This window comes from Andrographis paniculata, unplaced genomic scaffold, assembly GCF_009805555.1.
Source record: "Andrographis paniculata isolate CXL003 unplaced genomic scaffold, ASM980555v1 Contig5END, whole genome shotgun sequence".
In the NCBI taxonomy this organism is placed as follows: domain Eukaryota; kingdom Viridiplantae; phylum Streptophyta; class Magnoliopsida; order Lamiales; family Acanthaceae; genus Andrographis; species Andrographis paniculata.
In genome coordinates, this window is record NW_026137595.1 from 3,360,644 (window position 1) to 3,377,399 (window position 16,756).

Below are 16,756 nucleotides of genomic sequence, written 5' to 3' on the forward strand. Positions count from 1 at the left end.
GTAATAACCAAATCCTTGCATAGATTCTCATGCATGCACTGTTGCCAGTGTCACTCTCCTAAACCTAAAGTGCAGCAGCACATGACCTCGCGTGAATTAATTCAATTTATGGATAACAATAGAGTATGTTATATAACAACCCTTATATGTTTTAATAAAAATATACACAAAGTATTTTGTATTTTATTTATGATATGAAATTATTTTGTATTAACATAGAGTTTGCACAAAATATCTACCTAAATTATATAAGTTTATACAAATAAAAATTATAAAATAATTTTTTAATAAAATAAATAAATAAATAAATAATCAATTATTTATTTTATAAATTTTTAGAGACAAATTGTTATATGATGTTACAAAAATTGTAAAAAAAATGTCAACTTTTACATAACTCCCCAATTCTATATTCATATTCTTATTTACTCCATGTATATTAATTTTATTTTTTTTACTCCCTAAAAATAAATGTTTATCAATTATTTATTTATTTTATTCAAAAAAAATTATTTAAAATATTTTATATTTGTATAAAATTTGAGTAATTTAGATCTTTATTTAAAATTAAATTTCAATTTTAAATAATAAGAATATTTCATACAAATTTTACATTAGTTTAATTTAAAGCAATAAATAAAATACAGAATATTTTATTTATTTTTATTAAAATATGTTATATAATTTACTCATGACAATAAATAAAATCGCGTTTTATGTGTCGCTGATTAGACGAAGCTCCAAATTCCAATATTGCCCCTATACTATACTACTAGTAGGGCTCCAATTACTGGCACTTGTCAGCCAGCCTCCCTCGAGACTCTAACAAAAAAAAGACAGTAGTCAAAATCCGTTGCGTGACCCGTGGCGGGCCCACCGGTGCAAGTTAGCACTCGACGCACACGCAGGCGGCGCGTCGCATGAGCTCCGGCAAATCCGGGACTCGGGTCCACTTGTCGGCGGCGCAGTCGTAGAGCAACACCAGTCCGTCCCTGAACCCCCTCGCCGACCGCCCGCTCCGCCGCAGCAAATCGTCGATGCAACTGCCCAGCTGGACCATCAGCACCGCCTTCCCCACCCCTACGCAGCTGAATCGCACCCTGCCGTCCAGACTCACCTGCCGCGGCAGCGGCGGATTCTTAATCCGCCGCCACTCCCCAAATCTAGGGTTCCGCCGCGAGCCGGTGAATCTCCAGAACGACAGCTCCACCGCGTGGCTCGAGAGAACGTACACGTCGCCATCGGCGGCGCACGCAGCCATCACGCAGCCGCCGCCGGGAACCGTCCGGCTCCTCAGCCACACCCCGGCCGCGACGTCGTATAGATCCATCGAACTCGCGTACACGTGGGCCGCCTCCGCCGCCGGCCGGACGTCGTTTCCCGACGGCTGTCCGATCTTCAGTCCGCCGACGACGTAAAAAACCCCGTCCGCCGAAGCTCCGATGCATCCGTACCTTCTCCTCGGAGATTCGGAGACGACGCGCCACGAATTGGTTACCGGATCGTACTCCTCCACCGCCGACGAGTGGTCGGAACCACCGGCGACGAGTATCTTCCCCGCCACCGCAGCGGCGGCGAATTTCTTCCTCGGAATCGCCATGGCAGCCTTGGAGGCCAGCGTCCCTGTCCAGGTGTCGCAGCGCAGTATCCCCTCCGCAGCGACGATGTACACTTTCCGGCCGACGGAAACCAGTCTGAAATGCGAGAACATCAACAATGCCGGTACCGGACGGCGGGAATTATCCTTCCAAGGCACGAACGACGATACATTCCAGTCACATTCGAGGTCCAGCCGGAGCACGGCGGCGTATATCGCCGAATCGGTAACCGAAATGGAGAACAGAGCTTGAATTAGGACCTCATTCCGGCGGCGGAGTGTTAGGAACGCCGACGAATTGAGAAGATAAGCCCAACGGCGGCAAACGGAGGGGAGACGAGCCAATGTGGAGAAAGGCACTCTCACAAGGATTTCAAGAACGAGGTCGTCGGGAAGGGAAGAAATGGCAGTGGCGGGGGCGGGGGCGGCGGCGGTGGCGACGGCGGCGGCGGAGGAAATAGGGCCCGGCTGGTGGGGCTGTTGACGCTTGGGGAAACAAGATTTTAGCATCCATGAGAAATGCCGCGGCGACATTTCCCAAAATCAATGATGAGATCTGCTCATCCCATCCACTTATTCATATTAAAAAGAAAAAAAAAATATAAGGACTTGGTTAACACTTCCGATTCCACGTTATTAAAAAATAAGAAAAATATTCCACTAATATACTTTTATTTATTTGATAGGTACATTGACAATAGGTACATTTCCTTGTCAGCTAAGGGAAGGGATGCTAGGTTATTAAGTCAGTGGTCTGGCCTTACCCGCCGCAGGGAAAGAAATGTTAGATTATTAAAATTAAGATATTAATATCAAAGCATTTCAATCTTGATTCAATATTTTGTAAAGAATATTACGGTCTTGACTTAGGCTTTCCAATTGTATTTTTAATAGACTTGGGTTGACATCTTTTGAATATTCTGATGATTTATCATCATGACATTCTTAAATGAACAAATTTAGACTTGACACAACTTGGACAAACTTATGGTACATAAACTAATTTGATTGAAACATATATACTAACAGAGATTAAGAAGTAAAGACTTTTGAACACTCTAAAATATTACTTGTTAATTCGTACCTAGTTACTCAAACTTTACTAGAACGCTGCTGAATCTAGTTACTCAGACTTTACTAGAATATAGAACACTCTTAGACCTTCAATGCTTCTGGAATTCAGAAAGGAATAAGGACTCTCGTGCTCCCTCCCTCCTCTCCTTTGGAGAAATGAAGGCCCTTATATAGGAGGAGGCAGGGGTCTTTCGGCAAATAAAGAAGGACTGAAGTGCAAATGTCATGAGAGTTTTGTCCATACACGGAAGGTGGTGGTAGTCGGGGTGGCCATCATTCCTTTTCTGGTAAGTTGGACCTGTGATCTTTGTCGACCATACTTCATTTTCTGTCTGGTGGAAACCTGTCAGGGTATATTATGTATAATATTTGTGTATATAGATAGTAGAGTATTTCTACGTATGTATTTTTAATAGTAGGGATATATGTATAATATTTTTGGTATATATATGTATTTTTAATAGTATGGATGTATAATATAGATAGTAGTTTATTTGTACGTGTATATATATATATATGTATTTTTAATAGTAGGGATATGTATAATATAGATAGTAGTTTATTTGTACATAGTAGGGATATAACTCATTCATCATCATTTTTTTTAAAAGTCTTTTTCCCTTGGTATAGTAAAATTTTGTCACAATTAATCTTCGGATGGTCTCTTTCATATGATGTGGAATGTTGTCAGCATTAATTTTTTTTTTTTACTTTCTACTATTACCGAACCATGTGTCGTTGGACTGGCTTGTTGAATCGTCTGAGCCTAGTTGCTCTTGTATGATTCGAATGGCTTCCTCTGGTGGTTTTGCGGCTGCGATGAGAGAAGTAATATGAGACCGCTGTTCTTGGAATTTTATTTTCGGATTAGATGGTTTTGCTGCAATCTGCTTTGCACTTGTATCTTGGGCAATCCAATATTCGATTTGGTCTGGCTGTATGCTTTTTACAATCAAACATTTTTCCCACCATTTTACGTTAAACCTTCGTCGCAGCACCTTGTGTGTATCATTATGAATCTCGAGGGTCCAAGAAAAAATCCAAAGGGCATAAAATTTTGTACAGAAGTTTGCTAAGGGGGTGAAATATTTCTTTTCATGCTCTGTTGGGCAATATTTGTTGGAGAATATATCAAAAGACTGTTAGATGATGGGTGGAAGAATTTCAGGGATAGATCCAAGGTGATTCCACCAAGTAGACCACCAAATGGGGAGGAATTTATGTTAAATGTTCGGTCAAAGTAAATGAGCCATGTGTGGGTTATCGATTTGTTGGTGAGCCAGAAGGAATTAAACCAGACTTGTTGGTATTCAAAGTAGTTGTAGTGTTTTGGAGCAAAAGGTAGGTCAGAGACTCTTTGTGAGAATGGAATAGGTTCAATAAGTGGTAGACCATACCAGTCAGACGGAGAAATTACTCGAAAAATTTTGCATTGGGAGTAAAGGATTTCGGAGGGGTTTGTCTTTGAAGTTTCATGTTTAATAACTATAGAGGCCATGTCTTCGAGGATTGATTGGTAGTAGAGAATAGTTTTCCCATGGTCGAAAATTTTGTAGAAGTTATTTTCTCCAAAAAGTTCTTCGGCTGTCTCAAAAGGGTCAAGTGAATCAAACCCCTTTTCGATGGTAATAATATTCTGGTAAGTGGATTTAAGGGACCATTCAGTTCGCGGGGATTGGGTAAGCTGGATTGTGGAAGTAGATGAAGAGGATTTTGCAACATAGGTGTTTTCAGGGGGTTTTGTTAAAGTGGTAGCAACCGTAGGTTTTCTGAGGAGATGAGGTTTTTTCGGGTATTTGTGGGCTGAGGACTCAGGAATTTGTTGTAGAGGTTCTGGCTGAGGAATTTGGCTCGGCTAGGAGAGGGTTTTTGTCCGAGTCAGAAGTGTCATCACTGAAAGTAACAAAGTATTGAAAGTTACCGTTATAGGAATTGATTGCTCTTACTGTCGGGTCGCCATCTTCAAATCTCTGTTTTAGGGATTTTGGTGTTGATTTTACGGATGGCGGCTTGGAAGTTGCTGTATCTTCAAGATCGTCCTTGGATGGTATTTGGTGATCATCGTCAGTCTTGTCGATGTGGAGCTTGACTGGTTTCGGCGGCATCTGATCTGTTTTGTAAAAATTCTCGGGTTAAGAAATCAGGAATATAATTAGTGTCACCTTTTATGTATTCAATGTTAAAGTAAAAAATGTTTAGTATCCCTTGCCAGGGGGCAAAGATTTGTTTTGAGGCAAGATTTTGAACGTCTTTCCGTAGGATTTCTTTTGCACTTTTGCAATCTACTCGTAGCAGGAATTTTTTGTTGATCAAATCACTTTGAAATTTGGATATACAAAGAACAATGCTTAAGATTTCTTTTTTTATAGTAGAATAATTTTTTTGTGTATCATTCCAATGAGCAGAGGTAAATTGGATAATGACTTCCTTATTATATTGTAGTTGTTTTAGTATTCCTCCATAGCCAATATCAGAAGCATCTGTTTCAACTATTTTTGGCAGGTTTGGGTCAGCTAGATGGAGGCATGGTATTTCAGTAATTCTTTTTTTAATATCTTGTATTAGTGTTGTATGTATATCTGTCCAGGGTAGTGAATTTTTCTTAAATCTATCGTGAAGCAGTTTGATTTTTCTATTTATGTCTGGGTAGAAATCCAAGACATAGTTTAGGCTTCTAAGAAATCTTTGTAATTGGTTTTTGTCAAGAATTTTATCGGGAAATTTATTGGCAAATTGAAGGGATCTTTCAATTGGTGTAATAGTGCCTTGTGTTATATAGTGTCCTAAGAATCTTATTTTTGTTTGAAAAAGACTTATTTTAGATTCAGAAATGACTAAATCATTTTTCTTTGTTATTAATAGAAAGGTACGAAGGTGTTTAAAATATTCTTCTATAGTTTTTGAATATATTAAGACATCGTCAATGTAGACAATACAGAATTTATGGAAATAATTGAATATATCGTTCATAATTTTTTGAAATTCGGAAGGTGCATTTTTTAATCCAAAAGGCATTACGTTCCATTCATACTGGCCGAATGGAACAATAAATGCGGTTTTATATCTATCTTCTGGAAAAATTTGTATTTGCCAAAAACCCAATTTCATATCAAATTTTGAGAATATATAAGCATCATATAACTTTTGTAATAAATCTCTTTTATTAGGAATAGGATATCGAATCCATTTTAAAGCTTTGTTTAATGGTGTATAATTTATTACTAACCTTGGAGTTCCTTTTTCAATTTCAGAGGCCTTGTTGACATAGAAGGCGGCACAGCTCCATGGTGATCTGGATTTTGATATTTTTTTATTTTCTAAATCTTGTATTTCTTTTCTACAAAACTCTTATAATTCTTGGTTCATTTGAATAGGTCGAACTTTAGTTGGAATATTATCTTCACTAAAACTGGGTTCATAAGGAAGTATAATAACATGTTTCTTTCGTTCCCATAAAGCATTAGGAAGATTAGAGCATGTTTGTTGTTTTATTAATTCAAGCAGATGAGAAATTCTTTATTTGGTTTCTGGATTTTGTAGTTGAGCTTCAATTCTTTTATAATGAATATCATTTTTTAACTCGTTTAGGGTAAACATTTTTTATTGTACAATATTATGTATTGAAGCTGAATAGATTGAGCTGGCTTCTAGTAAGTTTATTTCAGTTGTTTGTGGTTTTCCTATAAAAGTAAAATATAATTTTTTATTGTTTATTGTAAATGAGATCGATTTTGGACCAACTGTATAAGGTGTAATCAAATTTAAAAAAGGGGTTCCTAAAATAACCATATGATGTATATCTTTTACTACGACAAATGAGGTTCTTAAATGAATTCCTTCATTTACTACAAAAGCTTCGATTCGAGAGGAGACATTTAGTATTGAATTATTTGCTGCTTTTATCTTTGCATGGGTTTTTTGGAGGAATTTAGTAGGGGCAAATCCTTCTTTTATACAATTTAGGTCGGCTCCAGTATCGAAAAGTGCTATAGTATCTAGAAAAAATCCCTTAGAGAATTCAATTTGTATTTTTATTATATATTTTCTGGAGGTGATTTCTTTTAGGACAAAGAGGAAATCTTGTGGTATGTTTTGAATGGATTGGATTTGGTCTTGTATCGTTTCATTAGATGTTTTAGCGGTATCATTATTGTTTATAATTTCGATAATTTTTGTATTGTTTGTGAGTCCTGGGATTGTTGTTCTTTTATTTTTTTGATTTCATATTTTAACTCTTTTACTTCCTTTTGAAGGGTATAGACTGTGGGATTTTTCAACATATTTTTTGTATTACCTAATATTTTGGTTAAGTCATACGTTTGAGGGTTAGAGTTATGTTGGTGAGTTGTTTTTTCTAGTTGTTGAAGTAATTTTTCGAAATGTCTTTTGGACATCTGAGTTATCTATTTGTTTAATAATATCAATTAAGTTTTGTTGTTCTTGTGTTATTGTATTGATAGATAAGTCTGTGCTAGAAGAATCTATTGAAGTTTCATCATTTTCTATGTTGAATATATTTTCTTCTTCATTAGATGGGTCAGAAGATCTTTTTTCCGTTTCGGATTCATCTTCCTCAGAAGATGTTAAGAAAAGATTATAAATTTTATCAGTTATTTCATCTTCAAGTTGTAATTCTTGAATCTTTCTTCTAATTTTACAATATTTAGCTATATGTCTTATTTTGTTGCATCTATATTATTTGATTTGATCCTTGTTTTTTCTTTTGTAATTATTATTAAGAGGTATTTTTATACCTTTTGGCATTATTATAATATGCAGGGGTTTTAAAGGGTTTGTAATCTCATTTGTGATAATATTTTTTTATGATATTTTATATTAGACTTAGATGTTTTTTTACAATTGCAATTTTCAGTAGGGGGTTTAGGACTACACGCTTCAAATTTCTTACAAAATGTTCATAATTCTGTTTTTGTTTGTCTAAGTTCCCATTTTAGGTGTTTTTGTGTTTTTATATCCTGACATATACGAAGTGCTTCTTCTGTTATTATACTAATTAATTGACCATAAGTGTAACTATCATAATTTATGATTTGTGATCCTGATGAAGTTTTGATTTTATTTCGGACCTTTTTCTCTTAATAATGTTGGTAATCCTGCGAGAAATTTTTCTTTCCAGAATGGTTAGTTTGAGTAATCACGAGTTAGTAGGCTATCAAGAAAATCTCTTTTGTAATCAGGGAAATCGCTAAGTTTTTTACATCTGAGGTTGGATAAAAGTTCAGTATTTCTATTTTTAATATGGGTGGGATCTCCTAAAAAATGTATTTATATAATCTGGATTAAAGAGGATACAACATCTTGTATAGTATCACCCGATTCATTTAAGATAGGAGTTTCGTATTCATCTAATTTAATAGCATCTAATATATCTTGTTGTTGATTATAAGTGAGGTATGAATCCCACCATCCTTTTAACTGGTCTGAGAATCCAGCTATTAAAACTTCAGCAATAGCCCTATCTTGTATATGACCTTGTGTTCTATAGGCATTAGCAGCCATAGTCATTTGTTGTAACAGAAGTATGATTTGATGTTCTCTTAATCCATCAAGATTCCAATTATATAAGGAGGAAGAATTAAAACGAGTTTGAGGGACAGACTGAAAGACAGAGGTAAGATGGAGTGGTTGTGCATCCCAATTTATTCCAGTTTGATGTGAAGAAATGACATTTAAGCGAGAAGATGATGGTGTATCAGGAGCGTATTCGGCGTTGGTGGTGCTTATTCGTGAAAGTTGGGATTGAAGTTCTTTAATAAAATCGGATTTTCCTTGTATAAGAGTTTGCGTACTTTCTTTGGAGATTTGGAAAGGCTTAAAAAGAGGTTTTTTGGCAGGGGAAATGTGTAGATTTGGTTTATACAGTGTTGTGAATTGTGTATCTAAAATATGAGATTCAATTCTTTCGAGTTGTTTTCCGATTGTATTTAAATTAATGTTGGTGTAGTTGGTTTGACCAATTAAATTTTTTATATTGATCTTGTCATCCTCGTTAACTTGCTTTAAAGGGGCAGTGTTTATTTGTTGATCTTGATAGAAAACTTCAAAACTTGTAGAGGTGGATGATTGGTATTAAAGGTTTTTTCACCATTAATTGTTTCCCAAGTAGGTTTTCTCTGGGTAATAGGATAAAAAGTTTTTTGAACTGGGTAAGTGGTTTGATAGAATTCAAACCAGTTAAAAAAGGGAATTATTGTTTTTGTTTCTGAGATAAAGTTATAAAATAATGTTTGTATTTTATTTTTATCATCAAGAAAGTTTTTAAAGAACCAGTTTCGCTTTTTATAATTTTTTGGAGAATAGAACTCATTATGAAAAACTGTTTTATCTATCGAAAATTCTTTTTCTATAGTGTTCAATTCGTTAACATTTTCAGTTGTTGAGGAAAATGTAGGACTAGTTGGTTCGTGTAAAAGTTCATTGTCTCTACGAGTGTAAATAGATTTAGGTATTGATGAAGAGAAATTTACTTCTTTTAGGGATGAGGTTGGGATATCTGAGGTGGAAAATCTGGATGGTTTAGTTGGACTATTTAGTTGGGAAACTCTTCCTAAATCAATGGTATTTGTATCAAAATATGTAGAGTTATTGTCATAATTATAGTCTGATTTTGGGTTTCTGTGAAAAGAGAGTCTAACTTCTCCACTGCTACTTTGGGATATGGTTTTAAGATGAGGGTTTGGAGTAGGAAATAATGGTTTTTTTAGGTTCAACCGCGTCTTCTAAAACCCATTCATCTGGAAGAGAGACATCCTTCCACTGAATAGATTTTGAGACTACAGCGTTAGATTTGCTTAAGTCTGTTTGGAGAAGAAGTGTTTCTCCTCTCTTACTATGAAATTTAACTTTTGTAGCAAAGGATGATAAAATGGCTTTGTAGTAAATTCTGTATACTATAGCTACAGGGATGGATCCTTCTAACATTTTATAGTTATGAGTTTTAATTTGTAGTACTAGGGATTTTAATACGTTTTATCACGTAGAGAGATAGTCAAGTTAGGATAACTATCGAAGGAAATGGGTCCTGTGCAAAGACTAGATTCAACTGAACTAAGAAGAGATTCATCAAAGTTAGTAAAATGAGCGTCTTTAAGTATGGAAAGGATTGAAGCATCAAGACCTTCTTTTGTCAGTAGTTTTATACCAACTTGGACTAACCCAATATGTATGTATTTATAACCCTTAGAAGAGTGTTTATCTAAAGAATTTTGTGAAAGTAAGGTGATTGTCTCAAAGGGTTTTGATAATTGGATATCTCTTTCTTCAGTTTTAATAGCTAAGTCAGTAGACCAAGAGAGGAATCTAGAGGTTTCATATATTTCATTTTTTGAGATCTTTGGTATGGTCCAATCATCAATAGATTTGTTAAAGCTTTCAATGATAGTTTCTTCATAACAGACTAATTTCTTATAACTAGATGAGCTATTTGTGGACATGGTAGAGACAGATCGTTGAAAAAAAGAACCCATAAGATTTTAAATGTATATTTCAAGAAAAAACTTACAATCCTAAGGGTATAAAGGACATAAGGCGTACCTGGCTTGTCCTGGTTTTCCTTCGGCAAATATCTCGGAATTTTCCTGAAAAACACAAATGAACACTAATGAACACCTTTTACACGCCCCTTGGCTCTGATACCAAGAGTCCACAGAATCTAAGGATGTAAAAGGATATAAAAGGATATAGAATATATAAGATTAGATAAAAGCAAGATTAGTGTTAGTGGTCTGGCCTTGCCAGTCCAAGGGGGAAGGGATGTTAGGTTATTAAGTTAGTGGTCTGGCCTTGCCAGTCCGTAGGAGAAGGGATGTTAGATTATTATAATTAAGGTATTAATATCAAAGCATTTCAGTCTTGAATCAATGTTTTGTAGAGAACATTACGGTCTTAACTTAGGCTTTCCAGTCGTATTTTAATGGACTCAGATTGACATCTTTTGAATATACTGATGATTTATCATAACAACATTCTTAAATGAACAAACTTAGACTTGACACAACTTGGACAAACTTATGGTAATAAACTAATTTGATTGAAATATATAGACTCACAGAAATTAAGAAGTAAGGACTTTGGAACACTCTAAAAAATTATTTGCTAACTCGTACATAGTTACTCAGACTTCACTAGAACGTTGCTGAATCTAGTTACTCAGACTTCACTAGAACGTTGCTGAAGGATGTAAAAGGATGTATCCTTTTATATATTTTATAGGTACATTTCCTTGAGTATTTTAAAATAAATAAAATAAAAACACCAATTGAAATTATAAATATTTATAAATGTAATTATTTATATTTTTATCTTTTGTATTAATAGTTAAAAAATAATTTTATTTATCGATTAAAATCAAATTGTATAACTATTTAAAAATATTACTTCTTACGTCAATTATAATTATGTCAGATTTATTTCATTGGCTGTCCGTTAAACTTATATATAATAAACAATTTTATTCACTCACAATTTTATTACCCTCATTTTAGTAAATAACAACGAATTTGCCACTGTATTTTTTATGAACCTAATTGAATCAATCTGAATCCTAATATAATATAATTATTAATATGAATTTAAAAAATATAATAATATAAATATATTTTGTTTGTTTAATCGAAATAAAAACTGAAATTAACTGAATCGAACAAATATCAAATATGCAGTATTTGTATTCAAACTGAAGTTGCTCAATTAATCGAAAATTCGGTTCGGTTCAACAGTTTAATGGTTCCGATTGGATATTTACCCACCTTACATGACATAATTTCTTTTATCAATTTTTTTTAATAAATTTTCTATAATACTCTTATATTACTTTTTACCCACTTCACTTTTATATAAAAATATTATTATTTCTTAATTTTTGTGTTCAAGAAAAATGCATAATTAACAAACGGAGAGAATATTTAATAAATCTAGTGAGTAGAAAATGTATGATTTTAATATTTAAATTAATTAAAAAAATATAAAGTAACTTTTTAATATTTAATATTTTAAATTATATTAAAATTAGTAATAATTTTATAAATTGTGTAATATTTTTATTAAATTGATTTTTATATATTTTATTTTAAGAAATTACAAAAAAAATATTAGGACAATATTAATAAATGAGTACGAGAGCATGAAAATCGCAATAATCACACACACTTATTGGAAGTATAAAAAATATAAATATAAATTTATTTCTTCGAAATCATTTTATTAATTTCAAAAAATATATTTGTGATATATATTATTTAATTTAATATTAAAATTTTATAAATTTTAGCATCATAAAATTTAATTTAATTATCATACAATATTTTTAAATACATATATTTAGAATACATAATCATATTATTTGTAGTATGCCGACTACTATGCCTGCACACAAACCTTTCCACCGAAGTTAACAGAGGAAGTGTTTTAAGTGGATTTCTTAATTGCCTCATCTCATATGTCAGGAATTGACTGAAATCGATCACACTCAAGGATACCTGCTATCTAAGCAATCATCATGCATACATTGTATGTCGGTGTTTGTACCCTGCACACATTCTTACATACTTAAATCAAATATCGATATACCCGAGCGCAGATCGTACGTACCTATACTAATGATGTCATATGCTTCAGTAACGAATATATATGCCTAGGGAACTACTACTTGAGAAATCAACATTTTGGGTATCATATACCCAAATGTTAGTGGTAACTGAGGATAAATTTAACATGATAGTATCTCATCCATTCATAAAGAATATTAAAATGCAAATAGTACAAATTTACAATAATTTAATAGAGAAGTTTTTAGACATTAGAATGTATTAGACTAAATGTTATGATTGATTCTGTTTGTGGTTATCATTCATCTAATACACACTATTTTGAAGTGGAGAATTAATATTCATTTGTTTTAACAACTTTATGCATAACATAAAATACATAAGGGATGATGCAAATGAAATATAAGAAAAATACAAATAGCATTACATACTTTATGGTCTTACCATTGAAAAGTGTGGCATGAGTTGTTGAATGTAGATGTATCATGCACAAACCTTTTCAACGGGACTAATAGAGGAAATGCTCTCACCGAGCCTATTAATTGCCTTCTCAGTCAAGAGATTGACTGAAATCGATCACATTCAAGGATACTTGCTACTATATAGATAATACCTAAGCAACCATTATTTATACCTTGAATATCAATATTTGTACCCGGAGCACATATTTACATACTTGCATCAAATACCGAAATACCCTGGCGCATATCTCACGTACTTACAATAATAGTGGCATATGCTTCAATAAAGTGTCCATATGCCCTGGTAACTTGTGCTTGGAAAACCGATTAGTTTTTATTCGAAATATTCACTTGTTGTTGGTAACCTATGATGAATTCATCATGATAATGTTTCCGCAACTCTCTGAATTGTAACAGATAGGTAAACAACACATACTAATAGTTGTAGGGAAACACCATCATACATATACAATAAATATTCAATCTTTACTTGTGGATGGTGAACCAAGTCATAAACGAGTTAGTTAAAAAAAATTTCATTATTAGGCTACATGAGTGATGCTACGAATTAATTAACAGTTGATGCAACTTGAATTCTCTCTCACGAAGTAACACAAGGCAAAGGTAGTACTTTTTTGAAAAGGCAAGCTGTAATATACTACTAAGACTTCGAGTGTTTTCCATATAATAAGATAAATACTTCTCTTCTGAAATATTTTGACCCATAACATAGTAATCCAAATTATCGGACACTCATATACTCAAGTAACAAGTCAAGAACATTTTTAAAAATAGTAAATCAGTTGAGAAAACAAGTACTCTAGTACGGCTCTTATATACCCCATATTTATTTTAATGTACCAATTATAACCGAATTATGTATTTGAGCTCCACTTTTATGTAAATAAAGAATGCGACCTTATAATATAGGTGGGTAATTGTAAATCTATATATTTCAAATGAATGCTCATGTAGATGTAGTCAAGGGCCTAGAGTGAGCTCAATAGATTCCTAAAAGAATAAGAATTCAGAATCCTCTTTATATGAGTTTAACAAATGCAACATAATGTAATAGTCACTTTTTTCCATTTAGAAAACTAATTAACATATATTTACATATTTTTTGTGAATACTTGTATGGATATGCTCGATGACCAAAAATGAGCTTGATAGATTCCGATTAGAACATGAGTTTATAATCATCTTCGTATGGGTCTAACAAATGCAAAAATTTAACAGTTACTTTCTCCCATTTGGATAATTAATTAGCATAAATTTAGATTAATTTTAAGGTTGGTAGTAGGCTAACACGTCCATGTGCTTTGCGCCATCAATTATATACTCTCTCAAATAATAAAACTTGACTCACCGGCCATTCGTGTACCTCTGTTACGTTTTCAGAAAACTATGTTGTCATTATATCACATATAAAAGAGCATTTCACATACCCGTAGGTCGTGTTCATATACCACAATACATAGAAATTTCAAATGTGGTTCTATGCAACCATGCTTCTAGTTTGTATATTTACCTACAATAAGAAATTATATCTAACAAGCCAAAATTATTACATGTCAAAAGGAACATCCTATCAAAACAAAAAATGACCCATTTACAAAGTCTACAATGACGGCTACAACGATTGTATTTTTTGTGACTATTTTACCTGCTGGGACTCATAATATTGCTTCTTTACATGAAAGCTACATAGACACGAATGATTATTTCACATCCTATCAAAACCAAAAATTAAAAATTTAAAAGTTCTACGGTATCCGCTTATTGCACTTTCATCGGTTGTGTCTGAAACTGATTTCTTCCCTCTTCATCGAAATAATTTTAAACTGTTTTCTTCTTTCTCTATCAAGACCGATAAATCCTACACAAAATAACAATTTTTACTCACCATGAACAATGATATACAAAATCACTAAAATCTAGCTAGACTTCAATATAACAATTTGGTGATGTAAGAATTTAAAATAAAAACCTTGTTTGTAGTATTCATAACGGTCCTCATATCGATAATTAGTTTGAAAATTGTAAATTATATGTGAATGAACAACATCCGGTCATAAATATAAACAACATGTAGTCATTTTCCTAACCGATGAACAAACTATGTAGCTCAATTACAACTTTCTAAACAAATATACTTCATAAAACTAATGAACATCATCAATACCGAAATCCAGTGACCCAATTAGATTTAGATAGCCAATCATTTCAACAAAAATAAGCAATGACTTTACTCAAACTTCAACCAATTCATAATCCAAAATTAAAAACTTAATAAATAAAATGAAAAAAAAAACCTTTGATAATATTGATTTCAAAAACTTCTGTAAATTACGCAAAGACAATGGCGAATATACAACCAGAGGAGCCGGCGGACCTGGGCGCAGCGGAGGCCGTCGGCGTCGACGGCACTTGCAGAAGGGAAGTAGGACTGGATCATAGCACGGCGCTGCATCAAGGCAGCGATGTGGTGGACCGGCGTCGATTGGGACAACGAGCAAGTTTGCGTGGGTGACTGTCTGATTAGAATTCTCCTCCGATGGCTCACCGTGGCGTGAAACAATAATTTCGCAAACTGGGCTGAAGAATATAATAGAGTCGGAGATCGAAAACCAAAAGGAGAGAGAAAATGGGTCTTCGCTGGAGATGCCAAGTTCGAGTGCCCGCGATAAACGTCGGATTTCTGTATGAACAAAATTATTGTTGTAAAGAAGACAGAGGTTGAGGGTAAAAAAGAAAAAGGAAGAATAGGGCATGAAGTTGGATGAAATCAATTATGTAAAGTGGGGAGTGCAGACTAAACATATTAGAATATGGACTGAATCACAATTTATTATTGCACAAAAGGATTTTATTCCAATTGAACGAAAAAATATGTTCAATAAATTTATTAATTAATTTCTTTAAATTAAATTTATGGTAAAATAGTATAAAATCCCCCAGTGGTTTGGTGAATTTGCTTAAAACCCCATGTAGTCCGAAAATTCCATAAAACCTACTTCTGGTTTTTAAAATGTTGCAAAAAATACTCCACCGTTGATATTTAACGAAGATTGTATTGTATGCGTGATCACAACGTGTATTATTGAAAATTTACATAATAAATAAAGGAAAGTTACAAAATTACCCTTCATTCTCCAATAATTTACCTAATTATCCCTCTTCTCCTCCTGCGCCTTAATTTGGAGATTTCCAGTCTCACTGGATTTTCTCTTCTGATGATAAGTAAGACTTCGCTCCTCCCTATTTTAGCCGCTGCCTCAGCCTCTTCTCTCCACCGCCCACACCGAGTCCGACCACCACGAGCATATTCTTGTTTTTCGCCCAGACCAAACAATCAACCATCTCAGGCTACCCATCTATATCTAGTTCTGCGTTGTTATGGGTCGGATTACGGGTCGGGTCAGGTACGATTTTTTCGAAATTGGACTGGCAAGATTGCGCCTAAACAGAATTGGAAATATGAGACAAGATATTTTTTGGGTGATTTTCATTACGTCTATTTTGAAGAAATTTATTTGATTTAATATTAAAAAAATTATTGTTTAATTCTATTCTTTTTTTTTATCCTCACAGATTTCTAATTCTTCATTCCCAAATTCTATTTTTCTGTGTGTTTTGAATTGAGGATTTACAATATGTTTTTTTTATTTAAATTACACCAAGATTTGATGTTACAATGCAATTAGAATAATGAGTGTCGTTGCAAAATGTATTTTATACACAGAGATAGAAAAATATATATAGAGAGAGATGAGGGGGAAAGGAAGAAGAAAAATATGTAAATAGAGAGAGAAGAAGAAGATGCGGAAAGGAGGGAAGAAGAAATGAGGGAAAGAGGGAAGAGAGGGAAAAAATGGATGGAGAATAAGAAATGGTTAAGGGACGAACATGTCAGGAAGAAGAAAGCTAATTTAGACAGGGGTATAACGGTCAATGTGTATAAAAATTTAACACCGTTACTGCAATTTAAAAGGAGATGACAAATGCGCAACATTTTAGAAACCACAAATAGATTTTATAAAATTTTCAGACCACAT

General features: G+C 33.6%; 1 protein-coding gene across 1 annotated transcript; it reads right to left on the bottom strand.

Moving 5' to 3' along the window:
- Positions 1-684: 684 nt before the first annotated feature.
- On the bottom strand, positions 685-2,170 carry LOC127258966 (F-box/kelch-repeat protein At5g26960-like). The gene has a single exon (XM_051286070.1). It carries the CDS (start codon positions 2,129-2,131, stop codon positions 887-889), a length of 1,245 nt encoding a protein of 414 aa, XP_051142027.1. The 5' UTR covers positions 2,132-2,170; the 3' UTR covers positions 685-886.
- Between the last annotated feature and the right edge of the window lie 14,586 nt (positions 2,171-16,756).

What these genes read in the sequence shown, in the direction of transcription:
- LOC127258966 (XM_051286070.1), bottom strand. Translation starts at nt 2,131, where the DNA reads ATGTCGCCGCGGCATTTCTCATGGATGCTAAAATCTTGTTTCCCCAAG.